This window comes from Talpa occidentalis, unplaced genomic scaffold, assembly GCF_014898055.3.
Source record: "Talpa occidentalis isolate TD23 unplaced genomic scaffold, MPIMG_talOcc4v2.1 talOcc4.17, whole genome shotgun sequence".
Taxonomy (NCBI): Eukaryota; Metazoa; Chordata; class Mammalia; order Eulipotyphla; family Talpidae; genus Talpa; species Talpa occidentalis.
In genome coordinates, this window is record NW_023601754.1 from 45801597 (window position 1) to 45820132 (window position 18536).

The 18536-nt window shown below is 40.1% G+C and overlaps 1 protein-coding gene across 1 annotated transcript in view; it reads right to left on the reverse strand.

Annotated features, from left to right (window-relative positions):
• Window positions 1–3710: 3710 nt before the first annotated feature.
• Window positions 3711–18536, reverse strand: part of BSPH1 (binder of sperm protein homolog 1) — a 33804-nt gene continuing 18978 nt past the window's right edge. The window contains exons 6-8 of the mRNA XM_037516877.1: window positions 6572–6601; window positions 4350–4481; window positions 3711–4040 (exon numbers count right to left, since the gene is read on the reverse strand). Of these exons, the coding sequence (XP_037372774.1) occupies window positions 3898–4040; window positions 4350–4481; window positions 6572–6601 (305 nt within the window). The 3' untranslated portion in view covers window positions 3711–3897. The remainder of the gene's footprint in view (window positions 4041–4349; window positions 4482–6571; window positions 6602–18536) is intronic.

Consider the following 18536-nt stretch of genomic DNA (forward strand, 5'->3'; position numbering starts at 1 on the left):
GGCCACCAGGGAGATCTATCAATTTTAAAAATTTTAAATCTTTTTTTTTTAAATGCAAAATCTTGGGCTCCACAGCCAAACTGCTGAAGCCCTGGGGGTGGGATGAGCTCCCCACCCTCCCCACCTTTGCTAAAGTTCGAGTGCCCCTGCTCGATATCTTGCCAATTACTTTCATAGCCATTTGATATCATTTACTCCCATGATTATTATTGTTTTTAAATGAAATCCCAGCCAAAAAGAGGACTCCAGTTTGGTTTTCCTGCAGAAGTGAGCCCTGGGAGATCATGCACAGAGCCCATGGCCAGCCGGTACCTGGAAAGGACAGATCTTAGTCACATATCCCAGGTTTGGGTTTGGTCCCATTTGGAATTCCCTTCTTCAGCATCCAGGGATCTGGAGAGAGAAGGAGAGGCAAGAGCACTTCATGAGAGAGAGAAGAAAAAGGTGGGTATCCTGGATGTAGCTGGCCTGATGCCCCCCATCTCCAGGGTAATCCAAGGTGACGTCAGGACAGAGTTTAACACTCATCCCTCAGCATCTGTCTGTGCTTAGATCCTTCCAGACATTACATCCTCTGGTTCTCCATCTGCCAGCATATGGGGACCAGAAACTGGCTAGAAACACATTTTCCTTTGTCTCAGAGTGATGAGAAAATGAATGCTAGACAAATGGAGAAACTGATAAGGGCAGGGAGCCAGAAGCCCAGTGGCTCCTGCCTGACATGGGATTCCTTGCTTTGCACGTTTTTGCTGGGCACGTGTATCTATACACCACCTTCCAGCTCCCTGCAGGTAACGAGGTCCACTATTAACCATGAGGAAGCAGTAGCTTAGGGCTTCATCCTCACCAGCTGAGCAAAGTCTCAAGCAACCACCACATGTGGGACCACCCATCCCTGCTTCGACCTCTGGGGAAACTGAGGCTCTAAGAAGTCAAAGCATCTGTCCGGGTTACATGGGTCCTGTGGAAGTGGAAGAGCATAGAAGCAATTCAGGCATCTTGACTTCGACATCTTGTTCTTACCCTTGGTTAGCAAGGTCTTAGAGGTGAAGAGGCTCCATGAAAAGCCTGGCCCCTCCAAGTCACAGGTTCAGATCTTACTCCATCCATCCTAAAGGCAGAACTTTGTCTCTGCTGCTGGTTACCTCCAAGGCTTCGGGCGTTGGCCCTGCTTTCTTAGCCTGCGTGCCAGTAATCTGAATTTTTTTTAAAAAGATTAATTTATTTATGCATACAAGAACCGGGGTACAGGCTAGTGGTGTGGGGGGGATGAGAGGATTCACCAGAGACAGAGTGGGGAGCAGAACAGACAGATTGACTGAAGTACACTGCTGAGGGGAGCTGCGGGAGAGACAGGAGAGGTCTGCTGCACCATGTGGGTTGCTCCCTCGCTGGGGGATCGAACTCATGCTGCAGTGGCTACAGATAGCTTCATAGGTTGCGTCTTAACTTCTTGCACCACCAGGGAGGCACTGCTCATCTTTTATTTTATTGGCTGCTATCTGTGGCAGATATTTGCTTTCATGTTCATTATTAGGTAATATTTGTGCATCTTTGATTTTAACTGTCTTTTTTTTTTTTTTTGTGAGTACTTTTTCATGCTCTTAATTCTATTTCTAACTTCTCCCAAAGATAATGGGAAGTGATATCCCTGACTGGTCATGAGTTTGTAGAGGTGGTAATAAATACGTGGAGTGGGTGAGATCAGTTCTAGAAATACACTCACCCTGCAAGCTTGGCCATGGACACTCTGAACAGACTCAGAACCCGACGCTCTGCAAACATCACAGAGAACCCATTATTCTTTTCTTGCTCAAGTTAATAGTCCTTGTGCCCCAAGGTACACCATCAACTGTGATGAAATATTTTTCAGAACAAATCTTGGTATTTTGCTTGCTCTACTGGGAGGTTAAGATGAAGATGAAAGAAAAATCACACCAAGGTCATAAACAGACCAGGTGGCCAAGCTGGACTTGGTTCGCCAGCTGTCCCATAAAGCCTGCAAATCGCAGGGAAATAGAAAGATGTTAACCAATGATACTAGCAGAGAGGAGAGCATGTGGGGTCCAGTTTTAGCTTGTGCCAAAATGAAGAGAGAGAGAGCCCTGGGTTTGGATTCAGAAATTCTACTTGCAATGTCGGTTCTAGAACCTGTGGAAAATATATGAGGGTTGATACGAAACAGGCTCACTTTTCAAATCTCAGGTTTTCCAGTTGTTAGCTGGGGACACGATAACTAAGTAACTTAACTACTTCTTTATGGGACTTGTTTAAGATCAGTGTTTCATAGTTGGACAAAACAGCCTTCACTAGAATTTGTTGGTTTTTAAGAGTTGAGTAACTGAAGTCTTCTAAATGAGATAATCCCACCCTTACTTGGCTAACCAAAAGGTATTCATTTATCCTGAAAAAAAAAAAAAAGATGGTAGTTTAGTGCTAACTGGATAAGTTAACACATTTCATTAGTTTTAAACTCTTCATTATATTCTTGTTTGCGATAGTTAACATCTGTAATTATTGTTCAAATGAACAAAACAGATTTTTGATTTCTCAATAGGTAAACTCTAAGCACCCAATTCAGTGTCAAGTATTTCTGTCATTGCCTGAGTTAAGATAAAAATGACCCAAAAGTCATGAATAGCAACAAGTCAAAGTAAATTGGATCAAGTGAGGATTCATGTACTTAAGCAATCTTTACACTAAAAGAAGAGTCAAACAATGGTAGAGAAGAGGCGTACAGAAGTAGAGAAGTTAAATAAAATGCCCTCTGTACTAACAATATGTGTTTATGAGAAATAAGTATTTCTAGTTTTGAAGAGCTGAGAGCCAATTTAAGGTATTTGACAGCAGTACCTAAAAGGTCCAGTTAATCTCTTAGATTTGTTTCTCCTTTTGGTTATTCTGAATAATGCTAAAAAGGACACAGGCACAAAAGTATTTGCTCATGTCCCTGCTTCCAATTCATTCGGGTATATGCCCAGGAATGGAATTTCTGGATTTCTGTTTAGCTTTTTTATCTTATTACCTTTTTTTATATTTTTAAGAGTCTTGTCATCCTGCAAGTCTTTGAAAATTGGTTAATCCACCTGATTTGCATTTTCTGAGAATAGTGACAATCATATTTACCTATCAGTGTAAAAATATTCTTTATTAAGGTAATGCATTTTTAATAGACTATACTTTTAGAGCAGTTTGAAATTCACAGCAGAATTGAGCAGAAGGACATAGATTTCCCATGGACCCATTGGTCCCCTGATGCAAGCCTCCCCCACTCTTAGTGTTCCCCAGCAGAGTAGTTAAATTTGTGACAGTTGATGAACCTACAGTGACATCATTATCACCCAAGGTTTATGACTTTTTTTTTTAAAGATTTATTTATTTATGCATACAAGAGCTGGGGCATATGCCAGAGATGTGGGGGGTGAGGGGATCCACCAGAGACAGAGGGAGGAACAGAACAGGCAGATTGACTGAAATATACTGCTGAGGGGAGCCGCAGGTGAGACAGGAGAGGTTTTTCTCGCCATGTGGGTTTTTCCCTGGCTGGCTGGGGATTGAACTCATGCTGCAGAGGCTGCAGATTGCTTCACAGTGTGGTGCTTAACCCCTTGCACCACCAGGGAGGCCCTCCATGAGGTTTTTTTTAAGGGGCTCTTTTCATACAGCAGCATGTAAAAGTGCTAAGTCTAGAAAGTAGGTTCCCATATCAAAATTCCATAGCCCATAATGAAAACCCCAAGTTATTAATATCCAGGTTACCTTCAACTCATGTGTCAGGGGGTGGGGGAAACCACCTTTCAATCAAGGGGCCGTCTCCCCCTCTTCCAACAAAGAGAGTAGATTCTTTCCTAGGAGAATAATTAGATTCCTCATCCCCTTGCCCTGTAGATCTCAGCATCAATCACAGTATTTCCAGATATTGTTCTTGTTATAATTCTGGGTCAGGGAACACCATTTTTTCCCAAATGAATCCCCATCTTCCGTGCATTCCCAGTAGATCAGGCGTTTGTACCAGAAGGGAAACACACATTTTGCAAAGTCTACAGAGAAGAAAGAAGCAACCAGAATAAGAAATCTTTTCATTTTGCACCTCCTGTTTTCCATCACACACACACACACACACACACACACCTCAAAAGCATATGGGAAAGTATTAGGTGTTGGGTGGTCTATGGAGGATTCTACATCATCTATCTTTGGGGCAATGTGATTTTCAGTCAGAGAATTATGCAAACCTTGTCACTATTTTGTGGACCGTGGTTTCCCTTTCCAGAATCCCCTGGTCCAGCTCCCTGAACCTCAGGCAACCAAGATCACCACCTTGGAGTGTTCAGAGGTCACACACTCACCTTCTTCTGAGCAATACTTCCAATATCCTTGGTAGGTCTTGTTTAAGGAACACCAGCTGTGTTTTGTCTCCGACTTGATGCAGTCATAGAAGGTTCTTTTTCTATAGTGGAATGGAAAGGAACAGTTGCCATCTGGAGAAAGCAAACAGCAAAAAGAATCATGGGTCTTTGCCAGTGTAAGTGGAGAGGTCACTCTCCCCCCTGCTCCACCATGGGGTCTGAGCCACTGCAGGAGATTTTCCCTCAGGGTGCTCAGTCATTCTATGGCACGGCTGTGGGGCACCTATTAATGACTGTGATTGATTTTATCCTGCACTGCTGCTCCTCTCTTTTCCATGGCATTAGTGGTCTTGAAATTTTGTTTTGCATTTAATCCTAGTTCTAGGAATCTACCCCAAATTTAGGAACATAAATGCAGACATTGATGTGCTAAACCACTTCCCACCATGAACTGTGTTTCTTCACCCTCTTTCACCATCAAACACAGACATAGGCACAGATAGTGTGTATAAATAGCTTAGTTTGTATCTATCCACACTTTTCTCCATACCCATATAGATCTCTCTCTCTTTGCCTCTGTCTTTCCGAGACATAGAGAGAGACAGATATAGAGATCAAGATAGATGGATGATGGACAGACAAACAGATAGATAAATCTATGTCTGTATATATGGATAGATGGATATAAATCAATTGGTACAACATATATATATATCTCCATAAAACATATTAAAGTAACCATACACATATATAATAAATATACATATATACATATATAATAAATATATATATATATCCCCCAGGGGGGAAGCACACACATACACACATTTTTGTTCCCTCCTCAAATGAACCATATTTTACATCCATAACATGAACTCCTAACTTAACACATCCTACAAATCCTTTCAAATTTACCCTTTTCAGTCCTGTCACTCTATCTCCTTTCTAATTTCAATTCATATTCTGTGATATGTATTTGGACACCATTTATTCAATATTTTCCACATTCAGATGTTTTCCCCCCCTCAATAAATAAAGCCACAGCAACATTCCAAGCAGGCAAATCCTTCGAGAAGCATTTGTTTCTATGAGCAAGACTATCAGGTGGAAACCTACATAAACGTTTTATATCAATGCGATTGGCTTAAAAGGAAAATAGTCATTCACATTTTTCCACCATTGTGCTCTTTTTTCCTGAATTTTCACCAGTGGGAAGCATGTATACACTTTTTTATTTTTTTTATTTTTTGGGATTCCACCCTTTTATTTTTTTAATATTTTATTTTATATAATTCTTACATCATTTTTCATCTTTGTACAATGTATGCATTTTCATTTTGGTTATACTCCTCATGCAGTTGCATCCCCCCCCTTATTTTGACTCTAGTTCTTCCTTTTAAATGCTAACCTTTAAAACAGTTGGTTGTCTGATTTTAAAAGATCTTTTGGTCTTGAGGACATGCCTATATTTTTCTCCACTTTTCTTCTTAAGTAATTTTGCTTCTGGTACATTTCATTTTTATTTAATGGAAATTTAGTTTTGTGTATGATGCTAGAGGGGGATTGGGCTGCAACTTTATTTTCTTCCAAGTAGTTATTTGATAAGGACAACTTGATGATACAATAAAATAACTTGTACATTTAAACATCAACCACTATTTAAACATGTATACGGTTATTATATATTAGATTCTACAATGTCCTGGGCTTTTTTCTATACTTTTAGTCAAGTTTCTTGAAATGATTAGAGAGCTAAGATAGCATAGTGGGAAAATGAGCAGAATTTGGAGGCAGCAAGCTTCAGGTAATATTATTTTTTGACTCTAGGCTGACATGTTATTTATATCACTATCTTAGGGCTTGTTTAAATGTTTGATTATACGAGGTGTTTATCTACCTGACATGATTTTTTGTTCATAAAATTTCTAATTACTGTAGGAAATTTTTTCTATGTGAATTTGAAAATTATGCATTCTTTATTAGATTGGCAGAAATTAAAGAATAGAAACCTTTAAGTGTCAGTGAAAGTTCAGGATGACTTTTATTTCTGATCTTTCTTCATGTTTACAAGGTACTTATATCAAATTTGATGAAGAGAGAAAAGAGAAAAAAATTTTTACCAGGAACAAAAGCCCTACTGATTTCCCCATTGTTATAAAAGAAAATACACTTTAATAATAAAAGTTTTCTGAATGAAAAGAAAAACTTTGTGATCAACTTACCTTTGACTTCTGCAAAATAAGTGACAGCTCCTGAAAAATAAAATTTGAAGGTGATGTTTATTTCACTGCTCTTGTGCCTTCCAAATAAGAACATGACATGATTTTCTATTGCTTAAAAGGTGCTTTATTTTCTTTAATGAGGTTTCAATATTTACACTGGAACCTTGAACCATATGAGGGTTAGGAGCACTGAGCACTGTGCAATTAAAAATCCCTACAGAATTATCTCTCTGTGGGTGCCTGTTCCATAGCCCCTGATTCAACCATCCAACATCCTTTCCCCAGTTGGTTGAATCCGTGAATACAGAACTTCAAAAACCCATGTTGTTTCAAGGGTACATTAAGTCCTGCACATTTCTTGCTGATTTAACTTCAGTGTGTTTTTTATTGATGTGAAACAGAGTAAATTCCTTTTCCATCAATGTCTAGTTGGTTCTTACCCATATAGAGAAAAACTATTGACTATTTCCATCTTACATATCCATTCATATAGATTCTCCCATTAAAACCAGGGATTTTGACTAAATTTCCTAGGAGTTTTAAAGTATACAGTCATAAAATTATTTGCTTGCTATTTTCTGCAGGTTTATGAATTATTTCCTCTTTTTCAATATCATATAACTTAGAATATCCTCCCCTACTCCTCAGTGTTAACTAATACTCATCACAATAAACACTTCTGTACTTTCTTCGTTTTAGTTGGAATAACATTCAGGTTAAAAATGTTCATTTCTGCATGGCCAAAAATAGTAAAAAAAAAAGTAGAAATCAATGCAAAAACATCTACTTCTAAGGGAATTTTAAAATAAAACACAATTTTATAACATAGGTATCAACGAATATGAATATACAAATAAATATGGAAAAATATGTATTTTATTTTTAGGTGACAAAGGCATTGTCTATTTCATTATGTCTATAAGATTCTATTCTTTGGGGAAAAAAAGAAAGTCATATTATGAAGTTTTATGTAATAAATTATTTGATCACTCAAAAATTTAACAGTAAAATTATGTTTGTCCACTTCTTTTTTCCTTAACTATTTTTATCTTGGAACATGTTTTTATCTGACATGCAAGAATATAAAATAGTATTTTTTCATGAAAATATTTCCATCAAGGAAAAGGAATACAGTATTCAACAACTCCACATTGCCACAACATTTAAAAGAAACTCAAATAAAAGAATTTTGATAAACTCACATACAGATGGATAGTCTCCAGAAAGACAAAATTTTCAACAAATATTTATTTCACTATATTTACCCTCAAATAAAATAAAAATAAAATATTTTACCAAATTCTATCTCAGTAGTAATAACAATATTTTGAAGATGAAGCATCAAAATTTCAAAAGTAGTTTTCTTTTTTCTTTTTTTTTTTTTAAATACTCTTTTTTTTTTTTTATTTGTTTGTTTTGTTTATACATGCACTGGGTACAGTCAGAAGCGCGGGAGGGTGAGAGAATTCACCAGAGCCAGAGCGGGGAGCAGAACAGGCAGAAGGACCGAAGTACACTGCTGAGGGGAGCAGCGGGCGGCAGGAGAGGTCTGCGCGCCATGTGGGAGCCTCCTCTGGTGGCCGGGGAGCAGCCGGGGATCGAACCGACGCCGCAGAGGCCGCGGGCAGCTTCGCAACCCAGCGCTCAACCGCTGTGCCACCGGGGAGGCCCTCAAAAGTAGTTTTCAATAGTTTTAATAGTTTCTTTCTGGTAGTGTGATTGTGGGTGATTTCTAATTTTTCTTTTTGTTTTATTTGTATTTCCAAATATAGTTAAGGAAAAATTAGTATTAGTTTTAAAATAAAAATATTCAGGAGACAAAAGTAGTTGATTTACTTTCCACAAAATAAACCATGCTATAATAGGAAAACAGGGTATGTGTGTGTGTGTGTATTATCAACTCATCATTTTCTGTTTTGTTTTATTTTATTCTATTTGTTTTTAGTACTGTCTTAGAGGTACAATTGGAAGCAAACATTTACTTAAACGTCCTTTGCTTTTTGAATGAGATCAAATTAGTTTTAGCATCTGTTGAAGAAAGGTCTTTGCCATTTAACTTTATAGGTTTGTTGTGAGAATTAAATGAAAACTTATGTCAGAGCTCAGCACACAGCAAGCCCTTAACATATGGTAACAATTTTATTGCAATGATAAAGATTTCTCTTCTTACAATAATCATAATTATTTTCTCCTCTTCCAGGTAGGAGAAGACCAATTCAAGTTGGCAATAGATTTTCACAAACCACAGAGAACTTATATCCACTAGAATTTGCTCCAGAAATCAAGTTGAACAGTACTTAGCAAATATTGAGGATACAAAATTCTCAAAGAAAGAATTATGGCATTTCATAGTAAATGGACTGTCCATTGTTCACAGATCTTCAACTGCTCTTTTCTAAGATCAGAACACAGGCATTTGGGTGTGCATTTGTGTGAAGTTTGAACACGCAATCTGTAAAAAAAAAAAAATGAAACTATTTCTGCCCCTGAAAGTAGAAAATGTTACATCAAATTGGCAATGAAAGAGTCATTTACTAGTAGGAAATATTCCAGTAGAAGGACACATTCACAATATAAATTGAGAGTACAGAGCTGTTGCTAAAGAAATATGTTTTCTCAGACTCTTCAGTTCAAATCCCAGTGGTCATGAGCTAGCTATGTGACTCTGGACACAGGGGTCAGTTTGTGCCTCAGATTCTCTTCTATAAAGTGATGGCAATAATTATACCTTCCTCATGAGATTGATGAGAATATTGGTGTGCGTTAGATGAGAATTTGCAATGGTGTGTGTTAGGTGGGAATTTGCAAGTTTGGTGGGTCTTCAAATAATTAAAACAACAACTATAATATGTTCCAGTCATGCCACTTTCTGGGGATTTATCCAAAAATCATTGAAATCCAGATTTCAAAGAAATATCTGTACTCCTGTTTTCAGAGCATTAATAGCAAAAGCCAAGGCAGCAAACAACCTAAATATTTACCTGTGGATGAATGGAGAAAGAAAATGTATATGGTATCTACATACAATGGAAACTATTCAGTCTTCAAAGAGAAGGTGATGACATGGATGCAAATGGAGGGCTTTATGGTAAGTGAAATGAGACAGACATAGCAGAAGGAAGTGGGGTGGAGAAGGCAGGGAGTCTTCAGCCTTTGGCGAGGGGGGGTGTTAGGGGGAAAAGGATGTCCCAAAGCTAATTCCAGGGTGAGGACCCACAGCCAGGAACCCGTTTAATATCGGGGTTGCTCTATAACAGGGGCACACAGGATTTCTGGGCTATCATCCCCTCTGGATCCCCCAAAATATAAATGGCGCTTGTAACGCAAGTTTTGCAGTCACCGAAACTCAATGATAAGAATCACATGGAAAAATATGACAGTGATCATTCAGGATCCCACACAGTGAGGGTGGAGATATTCTAGTACCGTCTAAAGAACTTCTTTCACTTACATTTTCTTTTTTATGTACGTACAAATGCAGTAACTCGTTAAAAAACTATGTCCAAGTCAAAAGTGTTATTTTTCACTAAGGATAAAATAAAAATTCTCACTGATAAGGAATCCGTGTTCGTAGTTACATCAAGAATATTTTTCTTAAAGCGTTGATATAGACTGTGTTTGATTAGCAGGTTAATTTTGCAAAGATGACTGAAATAATACATAGCAGGATACTACTTGAGAAACGATTGCTCTCAACCATTCCTTAAAACATTGTTTTTCACAGCTAGGTGGGTAATAGCACATTAAGAGATGCATTCATAATGAAATGTCACCTTATAGTTGGTAAAGGTAATATACGTTTGGCGAAAGAAGAAAAGAGGCTTCTCCAAAATTTGTGTTATTTTAAAAACCTCTCCCTCAGGCTCTTAAAATACAGCCTGATTATCCAAAAATATGTCTTCTGTTCATAGAACGTTCCAACTCCCAGTCCAATTCTTTAATGCATATGAGTTGAACTGATTGGTTTTTAAAGCCTTTCAGTGAATCCTGTCTATGAAATGGAATTACCTGAAAAGTACAGAGTGCATATTTTTCTTTCTTAGGATGCCTGAAAGAGGACACTCACCCTCCAAGTCACCTCAGATTTGATGACATAGGCAGCAAAAGTTTGAGACCGAATTTTTGAATGTCTAAGCCCACAGACACTGTCCCACTGCCCCTCACCTTTAGATTGGTGACCTGCCACATGGGGAAGCCAGCAGACACAGACCAACAGAAGCCCTGTGGGAAGGAACATGTTCTTCTTCCAGGGACTGGTGATCTAACACCTCATCCTCAGGACTTCACAGCCTCAGCGGCTCTCTCCTCCTGGACTCCTCCTCTCTCTCCCCTCCTGCCTCCTGCTTTCATTTCCTCCTTCCTCTGCCCCCTCTCCCCATCCTTTTCTCCATTGTCTCCAGTCTCCTCCTCTTCCCCTTAAGCCTTCCTTTTCAGTCCTTTTATTTTCTTGCTGTTCATTTACAAAGCTGTATAATGTGGAGGCACAATGGCACACTCACATGTGCTCATATTTCATGGTCTCTACTCCTCTACCCTTTTCCCTGCCTCCCCTCCCCTCCCCTAGGACTGTATTTTTTCTTTTTTTTTTTTTTTTTGCATTTTGTCTGATTGTCTTCTTTGATTCTTTATAGTCCACCAATGAGTGAAATCATCAGTAATTGTCTTTCACTTTCTGGCTTATTTCACTCAGCACCATCTCCTCAAAATTTATCCATGTTGTCCAGAAAGACACCATTTTATCTTTTTTAATAGCTGAGTAATATTCCCACACCACAATTTCTTTTTTTTTTCCCTTCAAGATTTACTTATTTATGCATACAAGAGCTGGGGTACAGGTCAGAGATGCAGGGGATGAGAGGATTCACCAGAGACAGAGTGGGGAAGAGAATAGGCAGATTGACTGAAACACACTGCTGAGGGGAGCAGTGGGAGAGTCAGGAGAGGTCTGCTGCACCATGTGGGTTGCTCCCTGGCTGGCCAGGGATCGAACTCATGCTTCAGAGGCTGTGGATTGCTTCATAGTGCGGTGCTTAACCCCTTGCGCCACCAGGGAGGCCCCACATCACAATTTCTTTACAGCTGTTTGTTGATGGGCATTCAGGTTGATTCTATGTTTTGGCTACAGTGGATAATGCTGCCCTTGCTATTTCTAAAGCCTCTTTCCTTCTCTTCTCCCTCCACCTCCTGCATCTCTTTCTTCTTCTCTTCCATCACCCTCTCATTTTCCTGCTTTACCCTCCCCTCCTCTCTCTATTCCCTCTCTCTTTCATCTTCTGATCCACGTCCTTCTCTGCCACCTCCTTTTTCTTGCTTTCCTCTCTCCCCGAAGTGCTAAGCCATTACCTGTCTCTCACAGGAAAAAATACAGAAAAAAGTACTTAATAAGCTGGCATTTCATAGAGACAAGGATTCAAAGTGGCATAATGAGAAATTCCAAGTTGTTCCCAAGACAACAGTCATCGAGGATCACATGAGCAGCCATGGATTTATCCAGGTGTTAGACCTTACTGGTCTTTGAAAGCCAGGACTAAAAAATCCTCTGGAGGCTGCTTATAGAAGCAGGTTTGCTTCCTCCGTACAAGCATCTTTGTCTTGCTCCATGAACCTCTGGAGTGGGTACTGCTTCCTGGCAGCCTCTGGTGAGCCACCTGAGGGACACCAGATGGCTTAGTTTTCTGAGGAATAAGCATGTCATGCTCAGGGACACCCATCTGTCCCAACTCTGCAAAAAGCAGATTTGCAACAGAAGGTTAATTGGGAATTCAGAGTTGGGAATTCTGAAACACACCCCACTGCATTCTTAATTCTATTCTTAAAAATAGAATAGAACTAAGTACAACTATCATGTTGCCTCCGTTGTGTTTATCAGTAAGACTTGAATTGCCTTGGGGAAAAAAGGTATAAAAGATCTCAAATTACAACCATCAAAATGGCGACAGTGATCAAACCAGATCTCCCAAAGGCACGATTTCTGCAAATTTGACACAGTATTTTTTTTTTTTTTTAATGAAGTAAAAGCCTACTTTTTCTTCCTTTGGGGAAATGGAGTCATTATAAAGCTTTGTTGCCTTCAGTTCTTTCAAGCACTTTTTGCCTGCCAGTGCTGCTGACCTCCAGCACTTGAGAAAGTTTGTCCCTGCATCTCAAATGGGCCAATGTGTCGATAGAACAAGGCCACTGGCATCAAGAGGACAAAGTCACTTAGGAATTTTTATCAGCACTTTTGTGTGCATCTTTTGGGAACCACTTCAACTTCTCTCCCAAAATGACATCTTTTGTGCTGGGATCAGATAAAAAGCACTTCCATTCTCAAAGCATAGGGGTTCAGGATGTCTGGATGTCCCCATACACCAAGTGTTCGCTCTGTAAGAGCAAGGAAGCTGTCAATGTCCATCCTTGAGCACTCAGGAGCTGGGTGTTGCCATGTTTAGCATCTTTATTGTTCAAGCAGGCTTTGAACAAATAATTGCTGCTTTCCCTTCTTGCTTGAATATCTTCCAGCTAAACATGATAAGGCAGTTCTAAAATATATTCTACAGCAGAACACTTGGTCTTTGGCTCACTAGCTTTCTGCTATTGTGAAAGATAATTTATGAACACCAAACCAAAGCATGGTGATAGCAGACACTTGTTATCCTGAAGGATTCATCATTGCCTCCACCATCTTTGTTCCACATCCATCATAATTGTAAGATCTGTCACCAATTTCCTGTTCTAGAAATAGCTCCTCAATCAGATTCCTTTGTTATTAGCCATGTGAGATCCAAGAATCCCTTAGAAAGTGAATAAAGGAGATGAAAGTTGAATTCGTCTCATTAAGCCATTTTGCTGCTGATTTTTAATTTCTTTTCTGTTATTTCTGCATGCCTGGGCATCGATCGGGCTAAAAATTAGCACATCTAATATTAACACTAAGATTTTTTTGTATGCACAGCAGAATAGAATTCAGGGAAAAGTTTTTGAACCATTTATTTTCTAGAATGTTGTATTTAGAAATTGTTCAAGCAAATCTCAAAAATCTTCAACTATTAAACTGTGTTGGGGGGCCTCCCCGGTGGCGCAGTGGTTGAGCGCTGGGATGCGAAGCTGCCCGCAGCCTCTGCAGCGCCGGTTCAATCCCCGGCTGCTCCCTGGCCATGGGAGGAGGGTCCCACATGGCGCGCAGACCTCTCCTGCCGCCCGCTGCTCCCCTCAGCAGTGTACTTTGGTCCTTCTGCCTGCTCTGCTCCCCGCTCTGGCTCTGGTGAATTCTCTAACCCTCCCGCGCTTCTGACTGTACTCAGTGCATGTATAAACAGACAAACAAACAAACAAATAAATAAATAAAACATGCCTCTATAAAAAAAAAATAAAAAAAAAAATAAACTGTGTTGGTCTGTCTAGCAAACATATGAAAAACTTGTTTGACTCCTTAACTCCCAGAACTCTCTCAAAATATTTTTGCAAAATTTGATATTTTGAAGTTTGACTGGTAATAACAACATATGTTGGAGTGCCTTGTTTTTCTCTGCCACATTCTTCTTTCTCTCACGCTCTTTATATTCTTTGCTTTATCTAGAAGAAAAGATGGTCTCACATGGTTTACATGACAGGGGACAAAACTGCCATACTTTTCACTTGTGTTTACCTTACTGGAAGGATTCTAAAATAGGACTTTGAAAAGGCCTGCACACTGTATGGAATAATTCCTAAAGATTTGGTGTAATAGAATGTATCTGGGATCCAAAACAACCACAGAGACACAAAGTAGATATAAATAAATACTTTCTATTCTCCTGCCTTATTTATGGTAGGTGAATGTGTTCCAAAAACTCCAGCATGGTCAAATATAACTTAAAATTAGGAAAAGTCAGATAATGTGCTTCTGAAGACTGATTTCAATTCTCCCCTGTTTCCCTTCTCATGAGAAAATTCCAGGGCATTTTTATTGTTCCATTGAAACTGTTCCTCTTCCTTGGAATATCCCGGAGCACTTTCTCCTCTGTTCATTAATATTCTTGTCCATGACCCCAGTCCCCTCAAGACCTCATTACTTCACACAAGACTGCATTTTATGGGCCCTGTGGATATGCATGGGCTCATCCTGGAGTATCATTAACCACAAAGCTAGCCCATCTGAACTGTCTCTGCCTGAAACCACTTACAGAAATCTTTCCTTTGGGGACCTGCAGTTTCGTTCTATAGGCAGGCTGAGGCCAAAACAGTCCGACCAATCCTCAGAGATCTTGGGAACAGAATAGAGAACTCCTGGCGACAGCTAGGGCTAATAAGGACTCTCTTAAAGGTACACCACAACCTGGGAATCAGAGAGGGTGTAAGGGTGGTGTCTGGGGGCCCCACAGCAAGGAAGGAGACACTAGAGTGGGGTGAGGGTGAACTTCTGTAAAAAATAAAATGTGAGCCCTATATGTTACTGTAAATTCTATAGGAGTCATATTTTAAAAAATAAGAAGAAAAAGGTATGATTAATTTTATTTTTTAAGATTTATTTATTTATGCATACAAGAGCTGGGGTATAGGCCAGAGGTACAGGGGGTGAGTGGGTTCCCCAGGGACAGACTGGGGAGCAGAACAGGTGGATCTACTGAAATACACTGCTGAGGGGAGCAGTGGAGACAGGAGAGGTCTGCTGCACCATGTGGCGGTGGCTAGGAATGGAACTCATGCTGCAGAGGCTGCAGGATAGCTCCACAGTGCTGTGCCTAACCCCTTGTGCCACCATGGAGGCCCTGGTACAATTAATTTTAATAGTATATTCACTGATCCAGGGTATCCAAAGGGTTATACTTTTGACATGGAATCAACACAAAAAAAATAGAGCAAGATCTTTTACTTTTTAAATATACCATCTTCAGCATCTAGTAAATATTTTCACTTATAATTTATGAAAATCAGAGCTCATTATGACAATCAGAACATTTCTAGTACTCATTAAACAGGTGGCTGGCAGCCATCACACTGGACAGCACATCTCTGGACTCCAGTAAGGAAAAGCCAGAGAAGGTGGTGGTGCTGGGGGATAGAGTGGGGGTGGTGGTGGAAGATCCCTTTCTATACTCAGCAGCCAGGTTATGAGCAATGCAAGGCTAAGGAAAGTGGCTGATCCCAAGTTTGGAGCAAACAGATGGGAAGGGAATTAGCCTGGGTAAGTTGACTATTAAGTTCCTGAAACAGACTTACAGTTTCAAGATTTCATGACCCTTTGGACCATCCTTCTGAGGTAAGGGTCACTCTCCCTCTGTGATGAAGGAGAAAGCTTAGATTCAAGGAGATCTTCACGAGATTCCAATGCTTCTCCCTCCAATGACAGTCTAAATATGTATTGAAAGTATGTGTGTGTGTGGTATGTGTGTAGTGGGGTATTTGTATGTGATATGAGTATATGTGGGGTGTGCTTGTCTGAGGGGTGTGTGTGTGTGTGGTGTGTGTCTGTAGTGGGGGGTGTTTATGGGTATGCGTGTATGTGAAGGGCTTTGACAATAAGGTTTTGTTTCAGACAAGAAGTCCTTTACTGCTGAGGAGCAGAAGGACTCAGTATTTTGAAGACACACTGTACTCCAGTGACCTTATGCCCGTGTCCTTCTGAAGTTCTCACAACAGCGTTCATAGTTGGACTAAATTCCCCACTTGACAGATGAGGACACGGAAATAATATGGAGGTCAAAGAAGTGGAATAACCTCCCATGGCCACTGAGCAAATAATTGGAAGGACTGGGTTTTGAACTCTGGTTGAGTGACATTCTCTTTTTATTGATCCACTGTGACATTTTTTATGTAAAACAACCAAGAGCAGAGGCTGTTGTCTATGCTGTCTGCTGGTCACTCTCTCAACAGCATTTTTTTTTTTTTTCATTTTGTCCAGTATTTGTTTTTCTCATTCTGACTTACTTTGCTGAATATAATTCTCTCAAATTCCCTACATTTTGTTGAAATGGCTGCATTTCATTTTCTTTTAATGGCTGCAATGATAAGTACTCTGCAGTATGGATATACCACATCTTGATGCAGTCATCCATGGATGGACACTTAGGCTGCTTCCATGTCCCAGCTATTGTCAATAATGCTGCTATGAACACGTGGGGCAGGTGCATCTTTGTGTTGATGGTTTCATGCAAGAGGGTGGTTAGAGTTTAATCCTTCCAATTCCTAATTTTTAGTAGTCTAGGGATGATTTCTACTGCAAAATAGAGGAGACCTGCTACAAGTCATCCAGTCACCCAGGATTATCCTCCCAGCTCAAGATCCTTAACTTCATCAAAATCCCCTGCCATGTCATATGACATATCTGCAAGTTCTGGGGATTAGCACATGGAATTTTGGTGGTAATGGCTAGTATTCTGCCTACCATGACCTCATATTAACTTTCTGAGTCAGGAACAATTTTCATCCTATTATCACCATCATCGTGTCCATTTTACAGATTGAAGAGCTGAAATCCAGAGCACAGAGTGACTTTCTTAAGCCTGCAAACGTCGTAAGAGGCAGAGCTTGCAAACCCAGGACATGTGCTTTTAAGCATCTAGATCTTAGTATATAGGCAAAAAACATTTTTTGCATTTGAATCTTGGGTAGAAAAGAAGGTTTGAGATAGTTAGATTAATGAAGGTATAGCTATTGGGGGTTTGGGTAAGCCAGTGACATAGGCATGAAACTGCAGTGCTGAAGTGTTTAGAGGAAGTGACAAAATTTATCTCTCTCCCATCGCCATAACTAGTAATTGATACCCAATTTGTATGGCCCCTAACAATTACAAACTGCTATATAGCATCTATAAGTATTTATAATGAGATCTTCAGGTGGATGTTAGGAAAACAGCACCCATCACTGACTGTGCCTTGACTCCAGAGCTACAGCACCCTTCTCTCCTAAGATCAGCAATAATCTGACCCCACCTCCACCCCTACATCCTGGCCCTGTACAAAAAGTCATCCAAAGTGTTTGAAGATGCCAGCACTTAAGGAATAACTTGGTCCTCACCTGAATGTTCCAGCGGTGGGTGTCTGGCTACTAAGTCTCAATTATTGTCTCCAATCATGCCCCAAATATTTTCTATTAATATCCAAGGCTTGATTCAAGTACACTTATTAGCATTTTGGAATGTCATTCCAGATCGACTCCTCAGATCTGCACAAAATCCTTTTTGGCACAAAGAGGAAAGCCCTGCAAATATCTAGGGGATGCTGGGGGGAAGTATCCCAGGGGGAGAAAAGAGCAAGTACAAAGGCCCTGAGGTACAAGTAAGTTCAACTTAGGCAAGAAATGGTAAGAAGGCTAGGGTTGATCAAGGGAGGGGACAGGGATGAGGAATGAACTTCAGGGTAACACCACAGACTGGATTTTATTATAACATGATGGAGAATTTTGAATGAATGAATGTCATTTGTCCCCATTATCATGCATCACTTAATGATGGGATCTGTTCTGAGAAATGCATCGTTAGGCGATTGTGGTGTTGTTCGAATGTCATAGAGTATAATAAAACACACCTGGGTGGTAGCACCTGCTCCACACCCAGGTCTATAGGGACCACTGTTTTCATATGTACGTGGTCTGTCATTGATGTGAATGCCATTATGTGGCAAATGACTGTTAGCCCTCCAGTGGTATACAGTTACATTTAGGACTTTTCAAACATCCACCTCACCAAACATCTCTCTGGCCTCACTCCTCCTTACTCATCATCCCAGACATTCAACTTGCTGCCTGAACCATGTAGCTCTTCTACCGCAAACATTTTTCACATCCACTTCTTCTCCTACATGAGCCCCTCCACCACAGGAGCTTCCCCCATGTGGGCCTCACCCTTCTCATCATCTGGTTTGCAATTTACATGCAGATTTCACATGCTGCTGTATGCCATCACCATAGGCCTGCACTCCACACACTGTAATTGCTAATAAACACTTGTTCCTGAATGAATGCACGAAAGCACGTCTTGGGAGAGTCCGTGCACAGCGGTGTAGAC